We start from the raw sequence: 27,690 nt of genomic DNA on the forward strand, positions 1-27,690 counted from the left end.
AAACAGCAGCTGAAAAAGAAATTGTGAGAGGAGAGAGATCTAAGATTTTGACAACAACAACAAAAAATGCTGATTTTTTGTAAATTTCTGAGAAGAAAAGTGTAAGTATTAGTGACTGGAAAACGTGCATTAGGGGCCCTTAGTTTACGAGTGTGAGCAAAACCAGTTTTAAGGAGAATGGCCCTTTCCCTGCTGTCCTCGGACTTGACACATCAATTCCTCGAACTTCCTTAGAATTTTGTGGGTGCGCATCCCCAGTATCTGCAGAATTTAAGTGTCTAAGGGATAAGCATGAGACATATGCAACGCTCAGAAGGCTGAGAGGGATTTTATGGAGTCCACGCGGGGAAAAATGGATGACAGAGCCTGTCACCCGTCCCCGCCAGCCGCTGCAGTCCGCGGCAGCCGGGCGAGCGAACGGAGCCGGGGCCGCCGCCGTCCACACAGTAAAGCCGGGGCCACGCCGTCCTTGCTTCCGCTGCCGTCCGAGCCCCGCCCGGGCAGGGCAGGCAGACCCCGCGGGGGATCACCGCCCTACGGCCAGCGGCCCCGGTCCCCGCTCTGGGCACAAAGCCCGGCTGAGCCCAGCCGCCGCGGGTCGCTCCCGCGCACTCCCCTGGCGCCATCCCAGCCGCCTCTCGGGGCGGGTCCAGGCCGGCGGTGCTGCTCACCCCGGCCCGCCCCGCGTCGCACCCAGCACAGCCCCGCACCTGCCTCCCGGCGCCGCCCCGCGCGGAGCCTCCGCCGAGTTCGGCCGAGCCGCCTGGGGAGCTGCTACCGGAGCCGGCTCCCGCCATGAGCACCGTGCGCGGGCGGATGCGCTGCATCAAGATCCTGCTGTTCATCTTCAACCTGACCTTCTGGGTGAGCGCCGGGCCGGGCTGGCGGGGCCGGGCTGGCGGGGCCGGGCGGAGCCGTGCCCGCTGCGGCACCTGCTGCGGGAGCTCCCGGGCCCCGGCCGCCGTCGACAGCGCGTGGAGGCGGCCGGCCAGCCCCGACCCCCGTGGCGGCGCTGGGGGCGCCGGAGGGAGCGCGGGCAGCAGATGCGGCTAGCGGGACCTGGTGGACCGAGCCCTGGGGAGGGCGCGGGTACCTCGCTGGAGCGCTGCGGGACAGGCTGCCCGAACCTGCCTTGCAGGAGTGCCCTACCCGCGCTCCCGGCTTGGGCTCCTTCGGCAAGGCTATAGCTCTACCTGGCAACGTACGAGCTCGACGTAAGATGCCATTGCTAAGGAAAGGCATCTTTCTTAGCCGACAATTTATAGTAGTGGTCATTTCCCCAACAAACATAAAATTTCAAACAGGAGGCTGTGAGAGGTTCTCCCAGCATTTCATGCAGCAGAACACTTCTTCACGATGTTATGATGCCTTTTAGTAATTTCAAATAGCAAGCAAACAGCTGCCACTTTTTACGAGCTCATCCTAAGAGAACATCCTTGCTTCCTATTGTACTTTGCTGAAAGCTGCCCTAATGTGTCAGTGAAGAGTGCCTACTGCAGAACCATCAAGTGATTCAGAGAATGCTAAGCCCATTCTTCCCTCAGTGCACCTCAGCTTCATAGCACAATTGAATTCCATCTTTTTTCTTTCGCTTTCCCTCATGCCATGCTCTCCCTTCCAGTAGCTTTCCAGTTTTTCACATTATAAAACAATTACCAATGTTGTCTTCTTAAATGTCTTTTTCTTTATGATCCACTGTTTTCTAAAAAGAAGTCACAAAATAATCCTGTTCAGCCTCTCTGAACAGGCAGATTTGGGCTTTTGTCTCCTTTATGCTTGAAACACAGTTAAACCAAATGCTTTTCCCTCTTGGTGACAGCACTGCAAGCTCCGGGTACACAGTGCTGCTGTGCTCAAGCTGTAGGAGCAGAGTGATGTTGTCCAGCTGCAGCTGCAAGTCAGTAGAAGGACAAAGCTTTGTGTTATGTTGTTTCATAGAAGTGACAATTACTGTGTTTTGTTATCTGCCTTTTCGCTGACACAGGAGAAACCATCTCAGCAGAACTGGGGGCATTCATTTCAGACACATCTCAACTACCAGAGGCACTGTTAGTCCAGGCTCCTTGATTCCAGACCCTGAGTGGCCTCCTCTGTGCTGCCTGACTACAGTGGAGTTCTGAGGGTTAGGAAGGAGGGCAGAGTATTCCTCATTGGTTTTCCAGCCTCTTCTTCTCATGGGCACTCATTTCTCCACACTAACACAAACGCATGCCCACCACCCCCGTGTTGCAATGCAGGCCAAGTTTTTGTGACTAAATGAGCTTATTTAAAAGGCTTGAAAGTCACTGCTTAAAGTTCAGAAGCTGAACTTTACATTGAAGAGCTGAAGGAAAGGAAGAAGTACATCTCACTATAACAGGAATTCATTGGTATCAAACACTGGCAAACGCTTCCTGAGTTTTCTGACAGTGCAGTCCTGAGCTGTAGGATTTCAAGAAAGCATGAAGTGCCAGTGACATCTCTTTGAGCCTCTCTAGTTAATTGTTACTGAAGTATTGATTGGTCTGCTTACCTTCCAGCTGGCAGGATTGGCTGTCATTGCCTTTGGTCTATGGCTGAGGTTTGGTGGAGTTATGGCAGACTTTGCTTCAGATAAAAGGTCTCCAGAGTATTTCTTCATGGGTAAGTTGAAGTGCCTGCAATGACAGTAGTCTTGCCTTGGTTTCATCCTGGGGCATGTGACATACCTTATGCACTGAATTATACGAAGGCAAACAATTCCTGGGCTGAACTACACAAAAGTGGACATTGTGGTGCTGTGTGTCATGAGCATGATGGCATCGATCCTTTCTCTGCTTGGCCTCAACTTCCTACCTGAACTCTTCTCTCAGATTTCATGCAGTTCTCATGTATCCTTAGTGAACTGTGCTAATACTATTGTACTAGAAGTTGAGATGGGTCAGGCTCCTGGTACCCTGGTGTGTAAAGGTTGTTTGGATGTGGTGCTTGGGGCTCTGGTTTAGGGGTGAACCTTGTAGAGTAGGGTTAATGGTTGGACTTGGTGATCCTGAGGGTCTTTTCCAACCTGAATCTTTCTGTGATAGCTTTCCAGAGTTTTCTGTGCAGGTGCCAGCCAACAAAACAACAGTGTCACTTCAGAATGTTTGTAATACCAGTCCAGCAGTAAAACTTTTCCTCACCACTTCTCCCTGTGCCTGCACACAGAGGCTCTCAGTGTGACTTTAAGTATCAGAGCAGATCTTTCCACAGATGAAAAATAAAACTACACTCTGTTCAGTCATCTCAAGAACTGTTTGTCCAGCCTATGCAGGAATCAACTAGTTCCGCAGGTCCACAGAATTGGTATTGGTCATATCTAATTTGGGACATTTAATTTTTTTTTTTCTCCCTAGGATTTCCAGTTGGGTTTTCTGGTAGTGCTCCCTGTGTTACATATCTATAGACATTCTTAAATTGCAGTTGTCTAGGACTGCCAGCAACTGCTTTTCTCTGTCCAAAGGCAATTTTAACATGCCTTCACACCAAGAGAGTCAGATTTTTTCTGATTTAGTGTATCACCCCTGAAGATTGACTCAATAAAATCCAACTGATGCAAACATTTTTACCACTTACAAATGCCAGGTGTGAATGAACACCCAGTTCTGCCTTGTCTATCAAGCCACTCTGACAGGGTGGGCTGGAATGGAAGTTGACCCAAGATGTCCTGCAGCAGTCAGTTACCCATCACAGAAATATTGTCTGGGCTCTGCAGTTTATTTAAACACCCCCAGTTCTCTTAGTGGAGACCTTGACTCCACACTTCTAACCACAAACTTCTTTAATATATGCAACCAGGCTAGAGGCACAGAGCTGACTGTACAGTACTGTGGGAATAGATGGACAGAATGTTACATCCAGTGAAGTGCCTGTGGGAGTTTATGAGGCTGAATAAAACCATTCAGTAACCAGAGGGTTACTGTAAAATACCTTGTAGCACCTCCAAGGACACGAAGATCCAGGATATATGATTTACTTTTTCTCTTACATCTGAGCTGGTATGTCAGCAGCATATTAGATCACAAACTTAATTTCCAGATCCACGGTATACCTCCTGAATTTCCTATGCTGTATTTGGGAACTCTTCCTGGCCTCATTCACTTATTTTTGACCCAGGAGATTCAACTAGACAGAAAGACAGAAAGATGTTCAGAACCCAGAAAGTAATACATCCTGTGATGTTAATAAGCACCACAGTCATGTCACAGCTTTGCACTGCATAAAGAAGATATTCTTTGGTGCATATGTATTTAAATCTAAAAGATTTAATTTGCTTCAGTCCTGAATAGGAATTAAAAAAGCTGTTCAGAGTTGTCGATTTTGGGAAATCTGGGAGAATGCTCTTGTGAAAGTGCTGATGTATACCTTGACACTCAGCTCCTGGGCTGTCACATGTATTTATAGAGCTGTATGCTGCAGTATGTAACTGCTAGCAGAGGAAGTGCTAAAGAACAGGGCATAAATATGTTGAGAATTCTTTTAAACTTGCTCTTTTGACTGAATTCTAAAGGAGAGTTTTTAGCCCTTTTTTGTAAAAGGCATTGTGCTCTGAATGGAGCATTGCTGTTTTGTTTTAAAACAAAACATTTTCTGCTGCCCTGCCTCATTACAAATGATGTTAGATGTTGTGACTTCTGAGCATTTCATTGGGCACCCATTCAGAAGTCTGATGCTGCTAGCAATCTGTGACTAAGACAGTGGCAAATGAATGGTGACAAGTTCAGTAAAGGTGAGCTTTCTGCAGCAGACAAAGCTGTGCTGGATGGTCCTGCTCAAGACCTTTACCTCTAAGAGATTTCAGCTCTGAGTCCTCCTTGACAGTTGTGTATTGGGCCCTTCTCATACAGAATCTAGGAATGCTGTTGATGTGGCTTTGTGTGTTTGCATTCTGGGGGACAGCCAGAACTTTGCACAGGAATTCTCAATAAGGAATCCTTTGCAATGCACAAGGAGCAGCTTGCCCAGAGGGCTGAAAAAGAAGGCAGATCATCAGTAGGACTTGGAGATACAAGCATATGACTATGTATTTTAAAATAATTCCTTCAGCTCTGTTCCACTGACCATTTTTGTAGCTGCCTTGTGATATCCCAAAGCCCCTGTGGATCAAATCAGCTCTGTGTCAGTGCTCGGAACAGTACAGCTGCATCCAGAGTTTGCTTTGTAGGTAGAAGCACTGTCCAGAATCACCATCTTGTGGAAAACATCTCATTTTCTTGCTTCTAAGCAATACCACATTCTGTTCTTTTTGTACCTGGATTGAGCTGCCAGCTGACTCTAACCAGCTTCTTTCTTGTGCTTCCTCATGAAGCTGATTTTCTTTTTTTTTTTTTTCCCCTGGATCTGAAATGTTGGTTTAGTTTGGAATAATTGATAATTATATCCTTGCATTTTCCATTAGGCTAAGATGAGTCTCCTTAAATAGCCTTGTTCTTTACCAGCAGTCCAGCTGTCTTTTCTGCCCTCTGGAATAGTTTGGGCCATGACTTGGCAACAAGGCCTGTTCATCTTTTCCAGCCACTGAAATGTTTTTGTTGGTTTGAGAACAACTTACAGGCAGCAGTGTTGATGGCAAGCACATATGTGTTCTTAGTTTTCTGTTGCCTGTTTTGTGTTCAGTGATCCATATTCCCCATTGCAGCTTACAGTTTTTTAGCCTACAACATAAAAGGTTAGAATTGGAACTCTCTGACCCACGCCATTTTCATCTGCTTTATCAGATATGTTTACACTGGAGCAGCCTCCTACAGTTGGACATCCTCTCTCTGCATCTCCCCAGCTTTTGGAGTTACCACTGCAGTAGTGGACATGACAACATTTTTGTGTTACTTCATCTCATTATATGTTTTTTCTCACTGTGCTTCAGCTGGTGAGGCAAAACTATAGCTTTGCTGTCCTATTACAGTTCAGCTCAAGTAGATCTCATATATTCTTAGCTGTACTTGAGAGGAAAAAAAAAAGTCATCATCAAAGGTCAAATCTGGGCAGTTACCTCTTTTATCTGAGTTGTCTGTGACACTGTACTGACTAAACAGAAAGTCTGTAGATCTGTAGAATAAAGGGAATTCCCTTGGATTTCTTGTTCTTCTTGAGACTCCTGTACCAAGACTGGCAAGTTTTTTACTGGGCAGGAAAGCCTGCAACAATCAGAAGGAAAAGAGGGATGCTTGTGTGAACCCAAGATGTCAGCACTGCTGTCTCACAATTAATTGATCCTTATTTTTTTGTAGTATTGCTGTTCTTAAACATCCCTAAAGCACAGAAGTGAAGACAAAGTGCCTGCGGAGTGCAAGCTGAGCGTTTTTAAACTAAAAACTAGCAAAGGGAGCTTTTAAAGGGCAATTCAAGATACCTGTTCTGTAGTTTTGGTGGATGAAGAAGAAATTCTGTCCAGGTTCCTTGGGCAACATAGAAGACAAAATCTCTGTATAATAAAGTGCAGAGGGTCCCATCACTGCCAGCAGCAATAAAAATGCAGTGCTGAATGCAACAAGTCCTATCAGGAATGGTAACAAAACCTGTTGAAAGTGAAGGAATCAGTTTGGATGTCTCTTTCTCACAACTGGCAGCCCTAAAGCATTGCTTCTCCTTCACAGCCAGAATCACAAAGTTTCTGCTATGTTACATTCTCTTTGCTTCAGTCCCATGATCCAATCTGTGGTCCAGGCATTCATCAGGGCCAAAACAGTTGCAGATAGAAGTTTCCGGGTGGCTGTGGCTTTTTCTTGGGGTCTGTGAGAGCATGAGTGATCATTCTGGCTTTGAAAGGTACAGTTAGATGGCACATGCCTTAGGATATGAAGTCATGTCTGGAGTTGAAGGATATTAGTAGTTTTTCTCCATAGTAGTGGGTGCCCATACAAACAAGTTGGCCAGCAGTTAAATCCATGTAAACTGCAATTCTCCTGCTCCTGTGCTTCATTTTGTTATAGCTCTATTCATGTATTTTGGACTTAAGCACTACACTCTTAGTCAACAGTAGTTTCTCTCCAAAATCCATAGCTTCTCTATCAGCCTTTAAACTGAGAGCTGTTGGCAAAGTAGCCTCTGTGTAGAGATGCAATACCACAAGAGGAGCATCAAATGGTCCTGCCACCATGTGCTTTGGAGTAGCTTTTAGTTTGTACTTAAGTCTTAAACGATGAACATATCTTCCTATCATCTTGTCTCTTTTTATGCAGCTGAGGAAGAGTGGTTTAGAAAAGGCCAGTCATGACCCTGAGTGGAAAACAACTGGAAACCCGATTAAAAAATATGACACCACCACTACCATCCCCCTAAAAAAAAAAAACTTACTCAAAATGAAAGTTGTTCAAAAGTCTTCGGTCCCTGTGCTGGATCATAAAACCTGGCAATCAGTTCCCAAGGGTCAGCATTCTGCCTGGCAGAATAAAGGCAAGGCCAGCACAAAGTTAGAATTCTGACAGAACCAGCTAATGAAGCCTAATGGAATAACCTGTCCATCTACCTCAGGCTGGTTGGTTTATACCTGCAATGTGCTGAGATTCAAGAGGCTTTTCTTTTCTCTTTTTAATTGATCACTTAAGCATGATGATGCACTTTATGTTACTCGCCTGTTAAACTGTCTTCCTGGGTAGACCTTTCTCCCACCTCACTCTCTTTATGTGTAGCTGTCTAAAAGCCAGGCAGTTCCACACAGCAGCTGAACTGGCAGTTACACCATTTCCTTTGACCCACCCTTTTCTCCTTCCTCTAGGCAGCTGCAAGTCACCCTGGTGCCTGCACATTGCTGGCACTGCTGAACTCTGACAATATTGCTTGCTGAGTACCTGGGGTCTCCCTTGGCCTACCTCAGTGAGTGATCAAGCACTCGCATCTGATTCTGGTCAGGCTGTCCATATGGCCAGGGTCCAGCATCACAAGATCAACACTTCTGCTCTCCCAGAAACAGCCACCTGTAGCAAGAGACATAGGTGACTAAGGATAGAGCTGTCACTAATCCTGCATGAAGTAAAAAGACATCAAGATATTTCCTCTCTCTGTAGCAGCATTTCAGGCATTTTTCACTCTTATGCTTTGCTCTTCACACATACTTTTTTTAAAAGGACTAACTGTGCTCTGGATGCCATTCTCTAAAGTGGTTTCCAGTCTGACAGAGTAGAAATACAACAGGACTGTCTGCTATGAAGCTATTAAGAGGAAAGCTTTTTGTCTGCTGGAAAAAAAAATAATAGGAAAAAAAAAAGGCTCCAGCTCCCTTTTGGAGTGTGTCAATTCAAAAGCACCTACAGAGAGGGTTTTCCTTGAATTGGCTTCTTCTGTTCCAGCACCTATTTTATCTGCACTTGGGTGGGTCAAGACAGCTATCTGCAGAGTCCTAACTTCTGCTGCTGTGGGGGTGGCAAATTTCCGTGAATGCATTATGGCCACACTCTGTTTAGGGTGGCTTGGAGTTTCTGCATTTAACATTAGAAGTGTGTAACTGTTGTTGATATCTGCATGGAAAAGTCTTAATCTAGAGAGGATCGCAGAGAATTGTGAAAGGATTTCAGAACAGCAAGTGAGTTGAATATTAAAAGGGAAGATGAAATACAGTATCAATAAAGCAAAGCAAACTCAAGTGGTAACAGTTAATCTAAGCAGTATAAGCACTGTGAATTAGCCATAACCACATAGGAACTTGGTCTTAGACTCACTGTCAGTTGCTCTTAGCAAAAGTACCCTGCTTAGCTGCAGGCAAAAAGGCATATTAATGGCAGTAATTATTAAGAGAGGAAATTAGAATTCCACCAAAAAGTTTTAAGGTCATTGTGTGAATCTCCAGTGCGCTTCAGTGTCTTCAATGCTGTGTGTGAAAGGATGCAACAAAACTAGAAGAAGTACTAAGACGTTTGACAAGATTATTATCATCCTATGAACTGTGAACAACTTCCATATTAGGAAGCTTTTGACAATGTTCACACCATTCAGTTGTAGAATCCATTGCCACAGGGTTCTCTGAAGTTCAGCTGTGATAGTACAGCTCCACCTCACACAGGCATCCTGCTTACATTGGCCTTCAGTAAAGTTTGCTCTAGGGTTAAGTAGGTATGGACAGAGCCATTGCAGATTACTCAGAATCTGACATACTTTGGCTTATGTGAACTTGGGACATGATTATTTAGGGTAGCGAGATTCATGTGACGTGTAACGAGTGCTGATGTTCTGTGGGAAGGGGGAGGCAGTGGACTGGGATGTTACATTACAGTGAGGTTGCTTTTAAATTGAAATTCAGGATTTGTGCATCAGCAGAAGCCTACAAACGTGACTGGTATCTGTAATGTCTCTGTAGTGCCAGGAAGATTAACCATGAAATGTCTGTCAAATTCATACAAGATTTGTAATTATGTCTGTGCTTTATGCTCAGATTAAGGAAATGTTCTAATTCTCCAGAAATTCACTCTGCCTCACTTCTCCAGTTTTGTAGATGTGTTTTATAGATAAATATACTCAAAATCTATTAACACAAAAATGGGAATCTCTAGTAACAAGCCTGTCTCAGAAACTGGATCTGCTACCATGTGCAGTGTACACAACTGTCCCTGTCTGGCCTGTCATTGCCACCTCCTATGTGTGCTTCTCATCTTTTCCAATGCTGCATTTGCACTACAGGTTCCTTGGTGCCCTACTGAGGGCTTGACAGCCTCAGTCCTTCTGTGGAGGAGCATTTTTGCCTCCCAGATTGTAATGCACATACAACCTCAGGATCATCTATCTTCAAGTCATGTCTGGGTTCTAGGACTACTCTGATCACTGCCTCTGGATCCCTTATACCAAGAACAGAGCTTCTTGTTTTCTCAGTGGAGGAACTAACACTGAACAAGCTGCCAACTGTTCATACTCCACTGAGAAAACAAGAAGCTCTGTTCTTGGTATAAAAAGAAAAATTAGAACTATTTAAAATGGAAAGTGACCATAGCAGCCAGGTAAACAAGAAGCTCATGGCAAGTAAAGCTGGACAGAGAGACAGTGGACGCCTGTCCTGCAGGCTCTAGACAAGGATATGGATCTCAAAGCCCCTGAGTAAGATTAAAAAGAAAAACAAACAAACTAAACCAACAAACCAAACCAAATCAAAAACACAAAACCACACCAAACACAAAAAACCCACCACCAACCAACCAACCAGAGTAAAACCAACCAAACAACCCCAAACAAACAACAAACAACTCTAGGAGTGGGTTCTATTCCAGACTCTGAAATTAGATCTCTACCAGCCCAGGCATCCAGAGGGAGTGTGTCTGGTGGTGGTAATGGTTCATGTATTGTCTGAAGTAAGAATGGGTTCAATGCTCACATTAGTAGATTCCTATATGCCTATTTTGTGTTGCAGTATTTCCTTTCTGTTCATAAAACACTGTGCACACTTCTGCCTGCCATGATTCTTTGCAGTGGGAAGGACTCTGGTTCTAGGAGTACAGCTGTTACACTCTCTTCAAGTGACATATGACAGATTGAAGAACTGGTGACCTTTCCTTTCAGATTAGTTGTGTATAGATTTGCATGTTACCTTGAGAGTAGGTTTCAGTTGTTCCAAAGAACAAAGAACAGAGGTCTTGCAGATTTCACTCATCATCTTTCTAAAAATGGGGCTCATCCCTCCCTCAGTCTTGCTACACATAAAGACATATTCCAGTCAGCAGCTACAAAATCCACCCTTCTCTTCTACCTAGTCTAAAATGATGAAATTCTGTATTCACTGCTGATCACAACAGTTTCATTCATCCAGAAATGACATACACAATAGCATTTATCTTCCTTGAGGTTGCAGATCTACTGTCTCCCAGTACAGCCCCAGTAGAAGGTATGTGCTCATTCCCAGAAGAAATGGTATCTTACGGAAAAACTCTCTGCCACGAACACAGATCTCTACTGAGCTGTGGATTTGCTGTCCTTCACTATTGGAAGCTATAGGTCACTCTGAGATTTCCAGGTAACTTTTTAATGTAGGAACAAGTTCTTTACCCATGAGGGTAGTGGAACACTGGAACAGGTTACCCAGGAAGGTGGTTGGGGTCGCATCCCTGGAGACACTCAAAAGTGAGGCTCAACAGGGCTCTGGGCAGCCTGATCTAGACGAGGATGTCCCTGCTTACTGCAGTGGGGGTTAGACTAGATGACCTTTGGAGGTTCCTTCCAACCCAGACCATTCTATGATTCTGTGAATGCCTCTTGTAAATGCAAAGCAGAGTCTGCTAGAAAATGGGAATCCCTGCTGTTGGAATTTTCAGAGGGAATACCCCGATTTGGCATTTCCATTTCAGGAAATGATTATTTTCCCCGTGGGATGACTCAAACATCAATTTACATAGAAAAGCTGCTGCTTTGCTGCATTCCAGATTTGTTCTTTGCAGAATGAAGCAGTGGCTGAAGTATGGGCTTCCCTTCTCCTACACACTCTATTTTTCAGCCAGAAGGGAGATGTTGTTATTAGGTACTCCTGAAGAGTCTCATTCCTGTGTGAAAGATTACATGTGTGTGTGTGTGTAGTAGACAAGTGAAAACATCTTTAGTTTTGTGGAATTTTTTTAAGTGTCACCTTTTTGAGCACTCTCTGAATAGCAGCAACTGCTAGTGTCAGGCTGAGAAGGGGCAAAGTCTGGAATGAACTCAGCTGAACAGAAGAAGATGGAAGAAGGTGATTTAAAAATTCTGTCTGGCTCAGCTGTGGGGCCAGACACACAGCAAGTTGAGCTTTGTTTAGTGAGTGGTGTGAGTTTTTCCTGTAACACGCCTTAAAAGGGAAGTTCTGATTGAGGTAGCGGTTTAGCTCTGAGTCATGCAAGTGAAATGTTAAGTCTGTTTGTCAGACAAAAGCAAATCCAAATTCCTCAAAGTGGTCTCACCCCTGAGCCTCAGAGAGCTTCATCCGTGCTAGGTGTAAGCAACAAAAAGAAATGGGAGGACTTTTTTCCAGTCTTCTTAATCAGGAAGTCTCTCTGCTAAGTCGCTTGATTAAGTATTACAGGGACTGGAGTAAGGAGCAACACGCAGAAAAGGGTCCAGGAAACATCTTTGTAATGGCATGCTGTTTGTTACCATGGAGATCTCAGGAAATGTCTGTTTTGGTTGTACACCAGAGAAGGTTTTTTGTTTTTTCCATTTATCTTCCATGAGGGGCTGCCCTTTTTCTGTTGAGCCATCTCTATCTTTATATACTCCTCCTCTCTCAGTAAAACCCACTGTGTGGTGAATATGTGTACAAACATCAGCTTGAAGAATATTCAGTTCTTATAAGGCCCAAGTTGCTGAAGATTAAAAATCTAGAAAACACAAAATGTGAACTGCCAGCACAGTCAGCAGCAAATCCAATATGTCTGGTGCCACAGGCCTGGCAAAGCCATATTAATTATAGTTGGTTCATTGCTATTTTAGCAGCCCGAGTTCCTCAGCAGCAGCCCTTGGCACAAGAAAGGTACTGGGACAAGGATGGAGGGGAAGAGAAGGATCACAATAGCTGGGATAAATATCTGGCTGATAGACAATGACTGGACAGTGATGCTCCAGTGAATGGGCAAGAGGCAGGAGCTTGCCTTCTCCAAGCAGGCTGCATCTGTGTAGCAGAGGACCTAGATGCCCTGCACTTGTACGTTGATGATGTTGGTTCATTTTTTGATTTTCCTAGCAATCACTGCAAACTGCCTTTTCATTGCAAACGTTGCTTTCTAGTCTAGGTTACACAAGGCTTGCTAACAGTAAATGCCAGCAGCTCTGTTAATCCTAGATAATAATGATGTTTAACCTGGTAACTGAGAATACAAAACGCTTCGTTAAGGGTTTGTGTAGTCAAAGCTGGGAGCAAGGCTCACTGTGCCCTCTAGCGTCCCCTCAACGGCAGGAGGGAAGTGGCAGATTCCTGCAGGTCCTCCACGCTGCCCACAAGACAAAAACTACAATTAGAACGCACTGCACTGAGCCTGTTGTGCTTTGGTTGGCATGGTACCCAGAGACAAGGCACAAACACGGTGGTTGTGGTCTGATGGGAGCTGGCACTGCACATGAATGGATATACTGCCTGAGCACAGACCAAGCATGCAAGTTGGCAGTGAAGCAAGATTCTGTGCTCTAGTTTCTTTTTTGTCTTAGATAAAGCCCATACAAAACAAACTCCCCCAAAACCCCACAAACAAACAAAAATCTCTGCTGAATGTGAGCATTTCTAGCAGATTTACACGTGGCAGAGATGAATTTCCCTTTACCTCTACAGTTTTTCTCCTGTCAAATTCTGAACACAGCTAGGATTCTAGACATTTAACTCTGTATGGGGCTACACTGACATCCCTAATTTCAACCCACTACATCCCTGAAGATTTGTAGGGTAGTTCTGGATGGTATATGGTGTATATTCTTCCTGGACTAAGCTGCCCTTAGGATAGTACACTTGAGAGCTGGAAGTCTTCTCACTTGTCTTCATGAGATTCTCCAAGAATTCCGAAGAAATCATCTTTGGGCTCCTTTTGTGGCAAGAGAAACTTTTCTGCTTAACAGGTATTATTTGTGAGAGCCAGAGAGCATTGCTACTTACAAATGTGTGGTTTTGACAACATAGATAGCAGACCTTGGGAAGAGAAACCCTAAATTCTTGTCTGATTGTGATTTTTCACAGGACTCTATGTCTTGGTGGGAGCAGGGGCTCTCATGAGCACAGTTGGATTTTTTGGGTGCTGTGGAGCAGCGCGGGAGTCTCAGTGCTTACTTGGAGCAGTAAGTAAAAGGTTTCAAGGGCCTGGGCTGCACAAGAAAATCATTCAAGAGCATGCTTTGTGTCATTAGTGGAAAGATCTTTAGTGTCTTCAAATGTCTTGTGTTCTTTCACTGGCTCATCTAAGGTCTCTAGCCACTGTGCTATTACAGAGCTTCCATACAGGAAGAAGTTCTATTTCTTGTGTCATGTAGTATGTTTCCTGGAATTACCTTCTGTCTTTTCTGACGCTACTACATGAGTCACATCTTTGCCACTGCCACCTTTGTTTCCATATCACAAGAAATTTCACTTGACACCCTTGTTACAAACCCTGCCCACCAGCTTTCTTGCAATTACTGTGTGGGCTGTTGAGGCCTGGGCAAGGAGGAGGGACTGACTGACAGTTCATACAAAGCAGAATTGTGCTAGCTGTATTAATATGACATTCTCTTCTCTCTCTGCAGTTCTTTGCTTGCCTGCTGGTGATATTTGCAGCTGAGGTCACTGCTGGAGTATTTGCCTTTATAGGCAAGAAAGTGGTAAGTAGCAAGCAACTTGTAATGATGAGGCAGCAGTGAATTCCAGTGCCAAGAGATCTGCAGCCTGGCTCTGGCATAGGAAAACTTTCCAGGAGACTTCCCAGGAAGCCTCTCTGACATTCTTATCTTGAGTCAATGACAGTTTGTGTTATCACAAGTCCAGATGTGAAGCAGTGATTGCTTCCCTCCATTAAAGAAAATCTGTAGGTGTGGTTCAACAGTACTCCCCCAAGGAACATCAAATAGAACTATACGGTAAGAGGGTATTCCTTGGGAAAAGGGCAAATGCATTCAAGCACTGACCTTGTCCTTGTTAACCAAAAGGGCAAATGCATTCAAGCACTGACCTTGCCCTTGTTAACCAAAACACAAACTACAGTGTATGTACATTCAGAGCCATACAGAGTCCCTGTGAACACAGCCAGGCCACAAAACCTCCTACCTTTCCAGTCAGGGTACTTCAGTTTATCAGGCATAATTTTCTGCTCTGGAGCTCGATGACAGAAGCTGGAAATCTGCACTGGACTGAGGGGAAGACTTGTTTGCCACTCACTTGGAAAGTCTAATTTCTGCAGGCAATACAGGAAGCCCAGAAAATCTATGAAGACATTTATGATGACTATATGAAAAACCCAGGCGGGAAGGTCAACAGAACCATCTATCACTTACACTTGGCTGTGAGTAGTCCTCCTGAACTTTAATACCCTGCACTACTGCTCTGCTGTCACATTACCCTTTAGAATTTGGAATGCCTCCCACCGAGGTATGAAAGAATAAAACTAACTGTTACTTAAAATAGAGCCAGAGCCTCACAACCCTGGGTTCCTGATGTCAGAATTGTGGTTTTTCAGATCCCAAGTGATCCTTACCTTTGAAAGTGAAAATGACCAGGCTTTTAAATTTCATCTGATGCTTCTGGTCTTTGTTGTGCAGAAGGTATGACTATTGTGGCCCAAGAACAAACATTTACAAATGCAGAGAGAGGTAGAAAGGTCTGAATCTCTCTGTATTTGCCCAGAAAAAAAACTGTGACCTGTGTCCCAGGACCTACAATATGGAAGATGCTGCTATTGACTGAACCAAGTAGGTAAAGAACCAAAAGCACATGTATGACTCAGTTCAGGCCACCCAAAAAGTTAGTGCCTGAATGAGACCCTGTGACCTCCTGAATCCTATTTGTGCCCATCTTGTATCTAGACTGCCTCCCACAGAGATCAAGCTCAAGTTTTGTTGCTCCTTGCAGCATTCCCACGTTCTTTAGAACAAACATTTCACAACCTCGGACCCTTTTGTCCTTCTCCCAGAGCTGTTATTTCTGACCCAAAGAGGAATTCCAAGCATTTTGTGGGAGATAGACAAACAGGAAAAACAAATCCTCTGAAACACTCCTGATTTATTACTGTCTCCAAACCCAGCATTAAGTTTTGTCAGAAATAAAGAATCTAGCATTCTCTGTTGCAGCTTTTGTGCGTTGTCAGTAATTCTGTATGCATTCTTTGAACTTTCTGCCTCTCCTTCTAACAGCTCCTGCTTGCTTGTAAGCCAGGGGGTCTGCATTTCCAAAATCCACTTGTTTACTTTGTTATGAGATACGGTTGTAAAAATCCCTCCTGAAAGTTGTTGTTAATTTGTCTTTTTCCTTTGTTTTCAGAAAACTGAAACTGATGTTTAAGAATTTTGGCCCACACAGTTGTAATTCTAGCAGAGGTAGCAGTTAATGCAGGGAATTAAGGCTTGACCTGTGCTGATTCTTTTTTAGTTGTTTATTGTCCCACTTTCAGTATGAAACAAATTTATGGCTTTCCCTTCTTTTATTCTTTGTATCTTTCATTTAGCTCCACTGCTGTGGTAAAGATAACATGGAACAACAAATGGGATTACCCTGCCCAGAGAATATCCAGTTGCCAAAGGCAAGTGTCCTCAGTACTGCTTGTTCTAGCAACTTTTTCATGTCTGTTGTTTAGTAAAATTGGAAACATTCTATAAGTAAAAGAAAGGAAAAACTCCCTTTTAACCTTGCAAATTACAGCATGAAAACCCATATGAAATGGAGCAGTGGAGGCAGAAGACAAATTGGAGGTCATGTTGAACATGCCCAGCCTTCATTGTGGCATCCCTGGGGTAGCTGAGACAATATTACATCCTCAGAAGGAAAGTGAGAAGGACCTATCAGAACAGCAGTCCTAAATGCCTGCCTTAATCATGCATGGAGGCTCCTGACTAGAAACTTCGTTGGTGTTATGAAGATACTGTTATTTCTGTCTTTGGTGGCACCTGCTTGTGAGTTACTACCTCAGTCTGCATGGCCAAACTTCCTCATTTGGCATGCCCTAGCATAGGAAGGGGTTTTAATTCAGGGAAAACTTATTGTAAGAAAATTACTTCTATGTGCCACCCTGTAGAGGCAAGAGGTACAGTTGTCTCACTAGAAAAATTGTCTAACAAAACACAAGGCATAGGTGCAAGCATTGGAGAGTGACTGCAATTGTGTCTTTCATGCCTATCTGTTGTTCAGCGAGAAGAGCTGACAGAGTTGATGGGAGTATATTTTTCCCAGGAGTAAACCTTTTGATTTTGTTTCTAATAGAACTGCCTGGTTGAAATCCAGAATGTAATTGATGCTAACCTGCATTTACTTGGAATTGTCGGAATTGCAATTGCTGGCATCACAGTGAGTAAATCCATGTTCTTACTCTCAAGTCTGTATCTGAGCCCAGTACCCTGTCCCTTACTCAAAGCTTTGTGGAAGGTGTTTTGCAGCAACTAGTGAGATTCCTCCAGGGTGCAGCTATTCTTCACACTTTCAGTGTATTCTCTCTCTTGGAATTGCCCCACATCAGTGCAAGTAGACTTGCATGACCTTGTTTCACCAGTTCTTTTTTGTGTCCTTACACAGAGACAAAAGTATCTAATAGCAATCTTATTTTGTTGCCATACTAGGAAAGCAGAGTGCACATGAACCAAACTGAAAAGCAAAAGGCTGGAGCAGCATTTCACCTACTCCAAAACAACTGCAGACTGATGAGCTAGGCCCTTTGAGGCTTCCTAAGGAATAGAGAGTACCTTCTGCTTGTACAGAAATTGCTTTGTGGTAAAACATTGACTACAGCACTGGTTCAACCTGAAGGATAGTTTCTAAGCAGGTTTTCTAGGGCACAGGCCCAGTAATAAGTATGGATTTTGTTAAAGGGACAGGATTTAAACTGCATAGTTTTGAGAAGAGCATTTCTTTCACAAACACATAGCCCCTACTTACAGGTGACTGTTTCATCACGTTGTGTCACCAAAGCCTTGATAACCTTTCTTGCAGGCCACTTTCTCCCACACGAGTGCATTGTTGTCTTCCCAAGGTCTGCTCCTTGATGACAGAGCTGTGACCAATAGATGTCACCCTGCTGCAGGGATATGACAGGAGTGGGCAGTCTCTATCAAACGCAGGCTTGAGCAGAAAGCATTTTCCAGCATGCATGTGCCACTACTTCCTTCAGGCTCAGAAAGCAGCAGCAGGCTGAAGCAACATGAGGAGCCAGAATATTAGTAAAGAAATGCAACTTGAGGTGCTCTATAGAGCAGGAGGTTCATGGACTTACGTGAACACTTAAAAGCAGATGAAGGGTAGGTATGTAAGAGAAACCATGGATGAAAGAACCCTGTGATGTGTATAAAACATGAAGGTGTCCTCAAAAATACAGCACAGCAACGTGGGTGGGACAGAGTTCCTGTATCCTCATTGTTCAGCAAGGATACAGTAGAAATGTGAACAGCTTTTCTATGGTTTCCCACCTCAGATACAGCAGAAATTATGAAATGATAACCTCTTTAGCAGCAGAAACATGTCTGTACCTTTTTCTGTGCTTACTTATGTCATGGGGTGTGACTGGTCAGCTGTCTCCTTCTCCTTAGGGAGGTCTATGGGGAGAGGGTATGAACACAGTAGTTTAACTGCCTGATGATACTGCTCATATCCCTTCACAAAGTCTCATGAGACAGCTGCTAACTGCCTTGGAGATTCAACTTGTGGCAAAAGAAATTTCTGGAGACTCTGGCAACACCCACAGTTCTCTGCTTTTAGCATTCCCTCTAGTTAACTGGCTCCCTAACATGCAGAGAGTTTTATTTTCAATACATAATCTTGATCTTGAATAGCAACTGCTAAGAGCTTAGCTTCCTCTGTAAATCCACAATGCTCTTACTCCAATGTGTATACAATACTCCTTGCAGAGGCATTCTGAAACTCAAAACCTTTTGGTGCAATGCTAGGCATAGCAGTAGCCAGTTACTGATATCAGTGCAATTTATAGTAATACTATTAAAGTTTGGGGCTGTTATGCTGGCCTTAATATTTAAAACAAAGAAGAGGTAAACTCTAAATTTGAGCAGATAAAATCTTAGCTTTGAGTATCAGTGAAATCTTTTTTATGTTACCTGCCTGATATCTTGGGGTTTGTAAATGGAGGCAGTCACTTGCTACTGTGCCACAAGAACCTTCAGATTGTTCTGATATGCAGAATATTTTATAACTGTTTTGTAAGTGGATCCTTAAATTGCATCCCTTCTCTTCTAGATCTTTGGCATGATATTCAGCATGGTTCTGTGCTGTGTGATCCGTAACACAAGAGACATGATCTAAAACTTTCACTGCACAACTATGTTCCAGGAGTTCCAGACTAAGCTTTACAAGAAGTGCTCTTCTACCCAGTTTTAATAATTGTAATGCATTTAATTAGTGTTTTAACATACTGAGAGGAAAAATATCCCATTAGATGAGCAGGTGAATTGTATTAGTTGCAGTAAAACTGACATGAACAAAGAAAAGGGTTAAAAAAAATGTCCTTTTTAATGAAAAGAAGCAAAGGTGCATGTAAGACTAATTTGATTTTTAATGTCTGTATATGTGCAATTAAGAGTTTACATTGTGTGAGCACATGCATATCTCTGCTTACAAATGCATGTGCACATGAGCAGGTACCTGTACATAACAGTACCTTGTTTAGGTGAGTGTGTGTTGTGTGTGCACATTTGCATGCTCAATTCTTCCAGCGTCTCACTATGCAAGAGTGTACACACACCCAGAGGTAGAGTGCTTGAGACCCTTTTATACTGAGCCCCTGTTTGCCAAGAATTATCAGAGGAACAAATGCCATTGTAAAAATTAAGATCTATAATCCATTTTGTAATTGTTCTTTCCAAAGCCCAAACAGAGTAGAATTAATAAAACTGGACTTTATTTTAAAACATTAATTAATGCCCAAGGGCCTGCTCCAGCCAACCTTAATTCACGTGAGTAGACCTATTGACTTCACTGTCACACAGAGACTCGATTTTGGGTTTTTTAGGACTGGACCCTTCATGAACATGCAGAAAGCTCTGGGGGAGAAAGCTAAAGAAAGAGGGGGAAAGAGGTGGGAAGCTGGCAAGATAACACAGTCATTTGGGAGCAATTGCAGTGTGAAGTGTGCTTAAGCTTGCCAAGCTAGCCTGAGACACACACCAAAAAATAACTAAAATATATATAAGTGAGTTAAAGGGGCCACTAGAACCTCTGTTCAGAAGTCCCTTTATGCTGCAAGACTCTATGCTATACATGCTGGCGCAGGAGTGGAGCCTATATCAAAAAAAGCAGCAGCTTTGTCAGATCCTCTGTAGAATCTAACTGGCCTGTGGAAGCCAACTGAAAAGTGAAAATGGTCTTGAAAAGACCACACAGCACTTTAAAATCAACTGTTTCTGCTTCTGTGACTATCACAGCTTCCATGGGACATTTACCTCAACCTCTCACCCTTTCTTGCGGGTGCAAGGCAGGAAAGAAAGAAGAGAGCTTTTTACAGAGCCGTAAAGTAAATTTTCTTACTGCCACCTTTAGATTGCATGTCAGGAAAAAAAATACTTCGCTGTGTGCTTGAAATACCTCAGGGCTTGCGTTTACATCTTTGTTTCTATATTTTTATTTTTCTATTTATCATATTTATTCATAAGAGAATGTTCCTTTCAAAACAGCCTAGAAGGGAGAAAGATTGTCTTCCAGAAGGGGAAAATAAATGACATCAAAGGCTCTGAACATCTTCCTATTTGGCTTACTCAAGATGATTCACCATTTCAGAGAACAGCTTTTTGCTAACGATATCCACAGTTGTTGCATACATGATGGGGAAAAGTTCAGCAAAACTACATACCTCATTGAAATGGTCCACCATGTCTGACAGGACCTGGCATTTACAAGTCATGAGGTCTTTATCCCACTGAAAAACAATGGAAAGAAATGGGGTTTCAGCAAATGTGTGCAATCCAGTATGCATATTTTTGTGGAATGGACAGCCCACAAGATATTCCATTTCTCAAAGGAACTCAAACTCCAATAGCTTTTCTGGTACTTTGGGATTGGAACTCCTGCTGCTGTTCCATGTATCCAGTTGGACACATCTTGCTGTCTTTCGCACAGACTTTTCAAATTGTTCGACCAGGAACTGTGGCACTGAGACAGCTGTGCACTAAATGCTGGGTATGCAGCAGGCACTGCCAGTTGAGCAGCTTCTGGACCTAGCTTCAGGTACCCAGCTGAGAGGGAGACATTAGATTGTAAGCCAGAGAAGAGTTAGGGTTGTATCATTATTTTCACAGCCAATTAATGCCACATGAAAGTAGGGCATGAGACCTTATACTGCAAGCATCAGGGCAGGAAAAAGGGCCCTGATCTGCTGCTGTCTGTTCCTAAGAAAGGCTTAACTGGGACACTGGCACCACATCCATGAGGATCACTTCCTCACAGTAGACAATTGACATGGTCAAAGCAGTACACTTGAGACTGTCCCTACAACTAGTTCTGCTCTATATCAATAATGGAATAGTATACATCTGGGGTGTTTTCTCCCCAGGTAATACTGACAGAAGAAACTGCTGCATTGCGTCATTTTTGCCATTCAGAGCAAGACATCTTTCCATAGAAACCAGTAAAAAGAGCACAGTAGGGAAGCCAGTGGTTCAGGTTCCAAGATTAGTACCCTACAGAGATAGAAATTTATTTAAAGCTCTTTCCTTCTGTTACACTCCCCTTCTTAACAACTGTACTTTATTTAGATTTAAAAGTATCTCTATATAATTGCTTTTATTTCCTCAAATTTGTAGCACCAGAATGTAATGACCAGATCAGAGTTTCCTTCTTTGTTTACTGTTTAAGTTGGAAGATGCCCACTCCTGCTTTTGAGATGCACTGAATAAAAAAGGCAGCTTGCAGAAACCTCTGTTGCTTCCCCAGCCCCTCACTCCCCCAGAAGTACAAAACCATCTAAGTGCCTTAGGAAAAAAAAAAGTGGTAAAAAGAATCCTTCTATAAATTCAGCCTCAAACAGCCTCCTTTTTGCTGAAGTGTTTTGGATTTGTGTTTTTTTTTCTTCCTCTGAACAGTGCATTTGTTTTTCTGAGTGTAACTACTGCTTACACTCTAGGTTTTACTGCTGTCTAGGTATATGGGATACCTGCACTGCACATCAGGAACAGAATAATACCATTTATTGGTTTACTCTTTAAGTTATTGGTGTAGTTAAATGGGAAATCAGCATGTTGTGCATCTATTATTGCCTTTAACAGAATCCAGAGATCTAGTCTCTTCTGGTGGCTCCTGCTGTTGTGAGGTACATATTTGCCATTTTCTCTGCATCTTAGTAATTGAAAGTGTTTAACTTACTAAGGGACAGAAAATACAACTGTTCATTCCCTGACAAAGCTGTAAGAACTATTTCCTGTTGCTTTTTGAACATTGCTAGTTTGCAACTCCAACTTCCATTCCTTAAATGCTCAGATGACAGGCAGGGTTATGGTTATCAAAACTGATTACACAGTGTGCACAGTTTATTGTGCTGCTGCTCTTTCTTTTCAAAGTGCAAAACCTTTATCTCTATCAGCAATACAAAGTAATTTCCAAACCACTACACTGTATGTCTTCAATAAAAAAGCTTTTCAAAAGCAACTAATCCAAACCAATATATAAACTTCCTCAAATACAGTTCATACTGCAGCACTGCATGCCAGGTTTTAATTAACAAGCTCCAGTGCTTGTATGCACCAGATACATACTAACTGCCATGTAAGTCAGCAGCAGTACCTGTTTTATTTGTTCCTTATGCCTCTTTCAGAGGAAAGCAACAAAAGATCAAATCCCTCTGTGTGAGAATTCTGAAAGCACATCACACACTTATCCTGTCAGTTTGTTCTATAGATGTAAGCTGTTGACTCTTATTACAACTCTAAGCATCATTATTCACATTCCCCTTGTCTATTTTTTCTAAGTAAGTGACTTCAGCAGGAGCTTCATTTGTTACAGGAAAACCTCAGTCAGTTTTGATACCTTGCAGAGTGCACAGGAGCTGATGAAGCACAGCCCTGTAATATCCCTACAATGAAGGTTCATATTTCACTTTTCTTCATACTAGAAGTGACAGTTTTATAGCAAACTGTATTTCATATGCACTGAAAAAGATCTTAAGCCTTCGAATGCTACATTTTGCAGCCTTTGGGGGCTACTGATTAACAGCATCAGCTGCCGTTCAAGGAAAATGTACATGAATAAAGCTTTTCAAACTTCTTCCTCTCTCTTGGTGCTCTAACCACTAGATTCTCCAAACCACAACCAATTTCCAATACAGCCTATTTGTTTCTATAGCGTAAATTCTGATTCTGGACAGAGCTGGCAAAGCCTGTAACAGAATTACTTCTATGGCGGCTTTCTTTGAGAGAAAAAGAGAAACCGTAATCCATCGCTGAAATCAGTTTTCACCTCCCTTTAGTCTAATGGTTCTGAAGTACTGTTTTATCAGCTTTTCTGTCTTGAATTTCGAACAACTTTCTAATAAAAATAACCTCGAATAAACGACTACCAGAGAACTTGTCTCCGTTCCCGCTTCGCCCCGAGGAGGTTCCTCCGCCCCCTCCCGTCCGCTGGCCACCGCCCAGCAGAGACCCTCCCAGGGCGGCAGGGCTGCCTTCGCCTCACCTCCTGTCTCCGGGACTCAGCTCACCCAGCGCACCGGCTCCGGGCACCCGCTGCGGCGGCGGGCAAGCACGCGGCGGCGGCAACACCCTGGTCCGCGGCGGCTCCTCAGGCCCGAGCGAGGCTCGCCCGTCATCCTCGGCTGTGTGATGTCCCCGGCGCTGGGCTGCGGGCGGGAGAGAGCCAGGTAACGGAGGCCCCAGGCTGGAAGCGGGATAGGAACCAGGCCCACGGCCGCTACCGCATCGCCACGGCTCCACTCCGGGCCCGCGCGGTGGAGCGGATCCGCCCAGCGGGGCGGGGCGGTGGGCAGTGCCCCTCCTGCATTGGCTTCGCATGCGCGGGTGGGCGCGGATAGGCGGGAGCGCGGCTGAACGGGGAGCTGCGGCCCGAGGCGGCAAGAGCGCCGAGGAACCCCAGGATGTAGAGCGGCAGAGCGCGCGGGACCGGGCAGGTGGCGGTTTGATTCGTGGGGTGGGCACAAGGCTCCGACGTGCCCCTCAGGCCGCTCCTCCCGCGCTCCGGGACCTGCGGCTGCGGGGGACACCCCCTGGCGCCTGGGCGGCGCTGCCCGCCAGCTCGTAGGCGCGGGAAGGCTGCGTGCAAGAGTTTGCTCTAAGCCTGTGTCAGAGCCCCAAGCTTTTCGCAGACTCCCCGCATGGTGGCGGTTGGAAGGAACCTCGGTATCATCCAGTCCAACCCCCCCTGCTAAAGCAGGGGCGCCCACAGCAGCTTGCCCGGCATCAGAATGGCCAGGTGGGTTTGGAACCTCTCCAGAGGAGACTCGACAACCTCTATGGGCAGCCTGCTTCTAGGGCTCCAGCACCTGCACACCAACGAGATTTTTCCTTATCTTAGGTGGAACCTCCTGGGTTCCAGTTTGTGCCTGTTATCCTTGGTCCTGTCACTGGGCACGACTGAAAAGAGTCTGGCCCAATCCTCTTGCTGCCACCCGTCAGCGATATATTGAAGGTGCAGTTCTTACCAAGGAGTCACCCCCATCTTGGGTGGAGTAAGAGGAGCACAACCCATTAATTGTCTCTGATTTATCCTCAGTCTTTTCCTCCCCTGGCATTTGATACCCTAACTCTACTCTGCTCTCTCCCAAAGTGGCATCTTAGCATGATCTGGGGAGAGTCGAGTAATACATATGTTTAGCATGTACTTTTTTAGGAGGCTCATTACCATATTTAGAGGTGTAACTAATCTTTAGAATAAAACTTTGTGCACACTGATTTGCAAACCTGTTATGAAATACACTTTTATTTATGTTTAGTTGGGGGTAGAGATGCACATTTCAACCACATTCTGGTGGAAGCTTACATGTTACAGAGCTTCTGTGGTTTAGTGCAATAGTTTGTCCTAACCTTCTCATGAACACAGTCACTATAATCAGTGTTACATTTACCACACTTGCAGCTCACAGCGACAGGGTAGGAATAGTAAGGGATGGTGTGATGAGGGCAGCCCGGAATCAGCACTGTTTGATACAACATCTCTTTGTATGTGCACACGTTCTGGGACAGAGCACTTTTGAGTAGCAGCTTCTTGCCATTGCTGTCCTACAAAGAAAAAAACGCATTGTTTCACTGAAGTATACAAGAATGTTAGAAAGCTTCCTTTGATGTTTTCTCAAACATTCAGAAAGCAAACTTCTCTACACTTAGATTGGCTCTGTTATTTTCAGTGTACCTCTGATCATGCAGTGAGGATGACTATAATCTGCTTCTCACCTGTTCCATCCCAACCCCACAAACTGACCACGGAGGCTCTGACAGCAGCAGTCAGTTCTCTGCCATGCCACTGATGTTATTAACTCCGTAGTTCCAGAGGTTTGTCACTTCTTATCCACATCTTTGCAAACAGATAACTTTAAAACATGACCATAGTTTGTTTTTTCTGAAACAAGCATTATTAGCATTGGATCATTTACCAAGTTTCTGGTAGGTATAGGCACTTGTTTTGCTGTGATGGCCATTACAGAAACCCCTGCTAAAATCAGAGTAACGCCTTGTACCCGAGTCATGCAAAATCCAGCGCAGATGGTCGTGTTGATGGCCAGGCAGTAGGCACATTCCCTTTTCTCCACATGGATTGTATACTCCGAAGGAGCACAAAGTGATGCTGTTTGGCCAAAAACCAAGCCAAAGAGAAGAGACATCACAAGGAAGGGATTCATGCTAGATGTGGAGAAATCAAACAAACAAATGAATCCTAAATAAAATTAGATTTACCTTCCAGCCTTTGTTTCTCAGAATTTGACAAGAACAGTTACAATAGCCACAGATGAGAAGTAATCTTAATTTTTTTATCTACAGCCTGACATCTTCTTTCCAATCTCATACCTTCAATTGAAACAGTACTCACCACTGAACAGAAAATAAGGGTAAACAGGCCATTAACACATATTACAAATTAATCTTTTCCCCTCTAAAGCATATTACATGGAACCTTTCACTAATGAGTGATAAAATGATGACACAGAAAAATAACAGGAGATAAAGGACTTGAAAATGTGATCTATGTGAGAGAACAGGAGCTCTAGAATTAACCAGAGATGCTAAAATAATCTCACTGGTTTAAAATAAAGTTTTAAAGAAAGCATCTTCTAAAATGTTCAAGGGCAGGGAAATCAGCTAATCATACCACTGTAATTTTTACTCTCCTGTTGGTTTACAGGCATGATGAAATGGGAACACTGCCAAAAATTAAATAATAGATTAAAGTAAATTACAATAAAGAACATCAGCAAAGAGTTCAAATCAATAAATCCCCACTTTATCTGTCTGTTGTGCTGACTCCATTTCTCAGACCTGCTGGGGTTCCCAAGAACAAAGCTTTGATTAGCTCTGAGACAATTCCAGGGGTTACCCTATAGCCTCTAAACTAGAAATGACAGTGTCTACAAACACATGGATATCACCATCTAGTCCCTTCCAGCTGTCAGTTTCCCATCACAAAAGCCAATCCTTACACACTCTGGTTTACCGTATAGCTGCAACATTGCAAGTCTGGAAAGACCAACCTTTTGTCAGCTGAATTCTTCCCTATTACAGGAACGTGATCCTGCCTTGAGCTGGGAGAGGCAGTGACCCAGCACAAGCTCTGTGTGTGCTTTATACTCTCCAGGCTAATTCCAGGCTGATCTTACTGTTTATATAATTGCATCTGAATTGCTGCTTTCTTATCGCAAAGTCATCTATTGAAAATTCATACTGAACCACAAAGCAAATGTGATAGGAACAAATGTGTCCATAATATCCTATCCTGGAAACTGGAGCTGGAAATCTAATTATTTTAACAGTCATTTTCTCCTCAGGCTTTTAAACTAACCACTGCTTTAAAAAAGTTATTATTGATGAATTCAATAGCTACATAGGATAGCAACAGCACAACAGGAAGGCCAGCATGGAAATGGAGCCATCCTGAATCACATCTAATTCTACACCAATGTTTTGCCAAAGTTTAGTGAAGTCTGGTTCACTCCATTTACTCGTTAAATGGCAGGCACAACTGAGAGATGCTGCAGTAGACACAAAAGAACACATCTCAAATCAAAGCAATTGTGCTACAGTAGGGTTAGGGAGAGCCTGATTTAACTTACACTCCAAGACGTTATCTGGCCTCCAACCTGCTGAACAAAGGTCTACAAAGCAATTCTCTTTGATATACTAATTGATATAGAAAAAAAACATTTAAGAAATCACTCCTTATAGCACAATGAGAAGCAAAATAGTGCACCAACACCAGTGAACCCAAGGTATCCACAGAGGAGGGTAAAACACTCACATTTAGGGCTTTGTGGAATATCTAAGGGGAGCAAAAGTTAGAAAAGGGCCAGCTAAGCCACTGTCCTGAACTGCTTCATCTGTGCCTGGCCAGCCTTCTCACTGTACTTGTGTTAACACCTGCCCTACCAGTTAATCTCCAAACTGCCATTTGGACTTTGCTCTGATGTCTGTCTTACAGAGGGCAACCACATAGCTGTAAGAAATATGATGAGTTTAAGCTGGTAAACTTGGTCACCTTGGGCTATTGGAGAAGTGATTCAGCCAGTCCTGATTGATGTTTAGCTAATTAATGAATAATATTGCCTCTTTTGGCTCTGGTTTTAGAGTGCTGCACACAGCTTTGTGTTCTGGGCTCATTTTCCAAGGGTTTTTTTGGAGAACATGACAAGGGTGCTTGTTCTATTAAGACTAGCCAAATGCTTTCCGTTTCCATGGGGTCTTTAATTCGGGGTTAATTTCCTCCATATAACTTCTCAGGAATTAAATATAACTCTTTCTGGCTTAAGGACATGAGCAGAGTATTAATTGTACTCTCAGTAACATCTGTCCATCTACACTTAGCAACAGAAGCACAACACTGATATTTTGCCACTATATTTAACTCTGTATTATTCTGACATATTTTAAACGCAGTTAAACATACAGGCTAAGGAACATATACATCCACACACTCAGATGTGTACACACACACACACTATA

The 27,690-nt window shown here is 43.7% G+C and overlaps 2 protein-coding genes across 2 annotated transcripts; one reads left to right on the forward strand and one right to left on the reverse strand.

The window, feature by feature from the left end:
- The first annotated feature begins 795 nt into the window (after window positions 1-795).
- On the forward strand, window positions 796-18,847 carry TSPAN2 (tetraspanin 2). The gene is made up of 8 exons (XM_054395883.1): window positions 796-864; window positions 2,520-2,622; window positions 13,601-13,698; window positions 14,143-14,217; window positions 14,793-14,894; window positions 16,053-16,127; window positions 16,805-16,888; window positions 18,782-18,847. The coding sequence occupies exons 1-8, from the start codon at window positions 796-798 to the stop codon at window positions 18,845-18,847; spliced, it is 672 nt and encodes a 223-aa protein (XP_054251858.1).
- A 5,672-nt stretch (window positions 18,848-24,519) lies between these two features.
- TSHB (thyroid stimulating hormone subunit beta) lies at window positions 24,520-25,379 on the reverse strand. The gene is made up of 2 exons (XM_054395884.1): window positions 25,218-25,379; window positions 24,520-24,762 (listed from the first exon to the last, which is right to left on the reverse strand). The coding sequence occupies exons 1-2, from the start codon at window positions 25,377-25,379 to the stop codon at window positions 24,520-24,522; spliced, it is 405 nt and encodes a 134-aa protein (XP_054251859.1).
- Window positions 25,380-27,690: the final 2,311 nt, after the last annotated feature.

This window comes from Indicator indicator, chromosome 35 (genome assembly GCF_027791375.1).
Source record: "Indicator indicator isolate 239-I01 chromosome 35, UM_Iind_1.1, whole genome shotgun sequence".
In the NCBI taxonomy this organism is placed as follows: domain Eukaryota; kingdom Metazoa; phylum Chordata; class Aves; order Piciformes; family Indicatoridae; genus Indicator; species Indicator indicator.